This window comes from Desmodus rotundus, chromosome X (assembly GCF_022682495.2).
Source record: "Desmodus rotundus isolate HL8 chromosome X, HLdesRot8A.1, whole genome shotgun sequence".
NCBI lineage: Eukaryota > Metazoa > Chordata > Mammalia > Chiroptera > Phyllostomidae > Desmodus > Desmodus rotundus.
The window spans coordinates 67,320,338-67,325,259 of NC_071400.1; the positions used below are offsets into that span (position 1 = coordinate 67,320,338).

General features: G+C 48.1%; 1 protein-coding gene and 1 pseudogene across 1 annotated transcript; both read left to right on the forward strand.

Annotated features, from left to right (window-relative positions):
• Positions 1-322: 322 nt before the first annotated feature.
• NDUFB11 (NADH:ubiquinone oxidoreductase subunit B11) lies at positions 323-2,792 on the forward strand. The gene is made up of 3 exons (XM_024580030.4): positions 323-776; positions 2,275-2,405; positions 2,568-2,792. Exons 1-3 carry the CDS (start codon positions 570-572, stop codon positions 2,689-2,691), a joined length of 462 nt encoding a protein of 153 aa, XP_024435798.1. The 5' UTR covers positions 323-569; the 3' UTR covers positions 2,692-2,792.
• Positions 2,793-3,391: 599 nt separating this feature from the next.
• LOC112322407 (reactive oxygen species modulator 1 pseudogene) lies at positions 3,392-4,369 on the forward strand (annotated as a pseudogene).
• The last annotated feature ends 553 nt before the right edge of the window (positions 4,370-4,922 follow it).

The window sequence follows — 4,922 nt, forward strand, 5'->3', positions numbered from 1 at the left end:
CGAGGGAGCGCGCTCCGGCTGGCCTCGTCTATTGGCCGCCATCCGCCATCGGCCAGCCCCGGGCCGCTCTGATTGGCAAGCGGCTGCCACCTCCCCACGCCCCGTGCCCCGGGCGAGCTCCCCCCGCCGTCGTGGAAAGGAGTAGCTATTAGCCAATCCGGCGAGGCCCACTTTTTAAGCTTGGCTTCCTTCAAAGATGAAAGACAAACGGAAGCTCTGCCCCTTTCCCCAGAGGGCAAGGGAAATTTGTTGTGATTCGTTGGGAACTGAACCCCCCTTCCCCCAAATGTCACTGCTTTCTTCTGAGCAAGTAAAGGAGCAGACCGCTCAGGCGGAACTCCAATAGCTTGACCGAGAGGATCGGGAAATTGTTGCTCCAATGCGGCCGTGACACAGAGAGGAAAGAGGGCTGCTCAGCACCTTAACTCACTTGAAAACAAAATCTAAACAGATCCGAGACCTATTTAGTGCGGTGGGAGTGGAGCGACAATTATCCCGCTCGGGCCAGCTGCAGCTGCGCAGAGTCGCATTTCCGTCCCCGCCCCTGAGAGCCCGCAGAACGAGCAGTCATGGCGGCACGGCTGTTAGGTTTGTGCTCTCGCCGCCTTTTGGCAACAGCGGCGACGCGAGGGCGCTTAGCTGTCCGGGTTCGCTGGGAATCCAGCTCCGCCCGGGCTGTGATAGCCCCGTCCAGTGTGGTGGGAAAGCGGGCACCGGAACCGGCTACGCAGTGGCAGGAGGACCCAGAGCCGGAGGATGAAAACTTGTATGAGAAGGTGAGACAGAGGGGAAACGGGACGCCGGTAGGGTCAATCGGGGGTCGGCTGACGGGGCGCCGTTGAGGACTTTCTTAGGTGATTGAGGATTGCGCAGCTGGTGAAGTCGTTAAAAGACTTGGGTATTTTGTCTAGCGTATTTTCCTCCTTTCTCCCCTGTTATCTTCGGTTCAGAGCCAGAGGCGAGACTAGCTTTATTTTGCAGACAGGTACCAGTGGGCAGTGCTCAAGACACTAGTAGCAATATAGTATAACAATAATACTAAACACCGATAGGATGCTTGTTTGGTGCCAGTGTTCTAAACAGTTTTTATGTACATTAACTTATCCGATCCTCAAAAACAACTCTACATCGTACGTACTATTAGTATACTCATTTTACAAATGAGGAAACTGAAGCACAGAGATGTCAAGTGGCTTGCCCAAGTTCGCATAACTGAATGTGCAGCAGAACAGTATTTGAGTTTAGCAGAGGCTCTGAAATCAGAATGCCTGGGTTGGAATACAGGCCCTGACAGTTACTTACTTGCCTGTGTGACCTTGGGCAATTAACTTAACCCCTTGGTGCCTCAGTTTCTTTGTAAAATGGGGAAAGTATTAGGACATCTTTTAAAAAATAAAACACTACACTGCTTCGTGTAATTAAGCAACTCAAAATGCTCAGAATAACATCTGGCACTTAGTAAGTACACAGTATTAGAGGGTGTTAATTATCATTGCCACTTTCTACCTCACTGGGATATTGTGAAGTTTGTGTATGTGAAAAGACCTGGCACATAAGAGGTACTTCATCAATATTATCCTCATTCATTCATTCATTTTGTAAAATATGTATTGAGAGCCTGCTGTATGCCAGGCACAGTTCAGGGCCCTGGGGGTTCAGCAGTGTGGAAATCAGATAAAGCCCTTGCTCTTGTAGTGCTTATATGATAGTGGAAAACACAGAAAATAGATATGTAAAATATTTGAAAATGATAATTTAGAATAGTAATTGATAATATAAGATAACGTGATATAGAAGATCTGGGGGATGCTACTTTGGTAAATTAATAAATGCTAGAAAGAATGTTAAACAGGATAAGTGGATTGAGAGTGTCTCGGAGATAGGGAGTAATTTTATTGGGTTAAACCGTAGGAAATGGCTGATATGCAACCATTCAGATGTATGAAAATGGCAATTTCCTATAGTTCAATTTAATAGCCAAGGTGACTAGGGAATGCCTCTTACGAGAAGTGATGATGAGGCCAAAACTTTGAATGAGGAAGCAGATCCAGTCATGACGAGATTTGGGGAAAAGGCTTTCCAGGCAGAGGGAGTAGCAAGTGCAAAGGCCCTGTGGTGGGAAGGAGCTTGACAAGTGCTAAGAACAGAAACAGAGGGTTTTGGGGAGGGAGGGAAGATTGGTCCCAGGTGAAATTGGAGACCAGCTCATGCAGAGCCAGCATAAGGCTTTGTGGAGTGGTAGGAAGCCCTCATTGACCTCTTCTTATTCCATAGAACCCAGACTCCCACGGCTACGACAGGGACCCTGTTTTGGATGTCTGGAACATGCGGGTCGTCTTCTTCTTTGGCTTCTCTATCGTCTTGGTCTTTGGCAGCACCTTTGTGGCTTATCTGCCTGACTACAGGTGCATAGGGTGTCCAAGAGAATGGGATGGGTGGGTGCAGAGACAGGGATGCAGGTCAAAACCAGGAATCCTGTCCCACACCATTAAGGAATGGGGAGCTAAGGTAGGGATGGATATCTAGTGAGGCTTCCTCATGTCTTCCCCCCATGCTGCTGTCTCCAGGATGCATGAATGGGCCCGTCGGGAAGCTGAAAGGCTTGTGAAGTACCGAGAGGCCAATGGCCTTCCTGTCATGGAATCCAACTGTTTTGATCCCAGCAAGATCCAGCTGCCAGAGGATGACTGACTGGATGTCCAGTGGGGCTCAAGAAGCACCACCTTCTTTACCCCCTGCCTGCCATTCTGCCCTCCTTTCAGGGCACCTTATTAAAGAGACTGAAATTCTGACTGGCTGGTGTTAATTTTGTTGTGAGGGGAATCTGGGAGAGGGGGTGTCAGGTCTTAAAAGGGCCACTGCCACCTTTTCTGGGTGTTCTGGTTATCTATTGCTGTATAATAAACATCCTAAAACTTAACAGCTTAAAACAACAATTTAATATTACCTTTCATGGTCCCATCATTGACTGGGCTCAGTCAGGTGGTTCTTCTTAGTGCCAAATGGTGGCTGGGGCTGGATTCATTTGAAAGCTCAACTAGGCTGGACGTTCAAGGTGGCTTCTTCACTCACATGTCTGGCACTTCCATGTTCTTCCGGGTGGCCTCTGTCTCCAGAAAGTTTGTAACAATGTAGATGAGTTTTGTCTAGTTTGATACTTCATTGAAGTGCAGTGATACGTTTCTGCATCTGACTTTCATGCAACAGGATGTTTGTGACACAGGCCCACGTTATTACGTTAACAGTAGTTTGTCCATCTTCACTGCTGTGTTCTCTTCCCATTGTGTGAATAGACCACACTCCATCCATTCTTATGTCAGTGGGTATTTGGGTATTTTTCTCTCTGGGGCTATTAAGAATAATTCTTGGAGTGCCTGAGGCTATGAGTGAGATGCCAGTGGCCATAGGTCCCTATGGACAGTCCCAGCTGAGCTGCTTCAACCGCACAAAGGTGGACTTTGTAATGGGTTGCACCATGGGCATGGTGGCCGGCACTTTTTCCTGTCTCGGGATTGGAGTGCATGGTCAAGAGCTGATTGGCAGCACCAGGAAAACCATGATTCAGAGTGGCAGCACCTTTGGCACATTCATGCCCATCAAGGTGGGCTCCTGATTCTAGTCAAGGCAATGGTTGCCCTCATCTACCCGATTTCATAAGTCCCAGCCCATGTACTATAATAAAAAACTGAGTAAAAAAAATTCTATGAGCATTTTTATACACATCTTTTGATGAACATATGCACTCATTCCTCTTGGGCATATATCTAGGAATGGAATTGCTAAGTCATGGGGTAGACAGGTGATCAGCCTTAGTAAAGCATGCCAGTTTTCCCAGCTACACTTTCCCTTGTAAACGCTACATCCTCGCCATCACTCAGCATTCCCCATCGTTTTCATGGTAGCCATTTTGGTGAACAACTGACCTTTTAAGGACCACATTGGGATGAAGCAGTGGGAGTTGAGTTCGTCCTGTGTGTCAAGCCCCAACAGTGTGCCAGGCACTGACAGATAGCAGGGTCTCTGTTCTCAGGAATTTCCCAGGGTGAGTATGGTGGCTGGCGTGAATGGTCAGAGAGCATAAACATAATGCTTTCACCCTACTGTTTGACCACAAGGATATTTGAACCTTGATATTTTAGACTCAGCTTTGCTCCAGCAGCAAAACAGATAACCTTCATCCTTCCATCTAATAGAGCATTTCTTATGTGCAAGGCCCAGTGACCAAGACAGCCCCTGTAACAGACGCTGTCAGTTCCCTGTCCATGTCCAGGTGGCCTTACTGCTGCAGTGTGCCACTGGCCAACTGCCAACTTCCAGGGTCCGCATCTCTTCACTGGAAGGCTTCCTCTCAAGCTGCCTGTGGGCCTGAGTCTGGGAAGGCTAGGAAATGAACATCCCCTGGCAGCCACCCTCAATCAATGACTGATGAGAGTAGTAAGTACCCTTGTCTCCTTACCCCCTATATGTGACGTCTCCATGGTGGGTGTTCTCCACTGGCCCCCAATGGGAACATGCTCCAATTGCCCACAGCACTAAGTCACTTAATGCTCTTCATTGTCTCACTTCCCCACTGTTGACAGGTGCTTCCTGGGTCACGTCTCAAATAAGCTACTTGACTTCAATCATTGTCTGAGGGTCAGCTTCTGGAGGGACCTGAACTAACATATTTTCTGTTCTCGGAATTTACCTTAAGGCGGTGGGTAACACAGAGTACACAAGCACAGAAAAGAGATGACGTAAGTTCTACCAGAATGCCCGTGTGGCTGGAATATTGTGCTTGTTGGAATTACTGGAATCTTCCAGGATAACAGTGGCCGGAGATGAGTTTACAGAGGTGGTCGTAGGTCATAACCCTAAGGCCCCATGGGCCGTGCTTAGGAGGAGTTTAGATTTTACACACTACACCAAGCTGACCAGAAGTT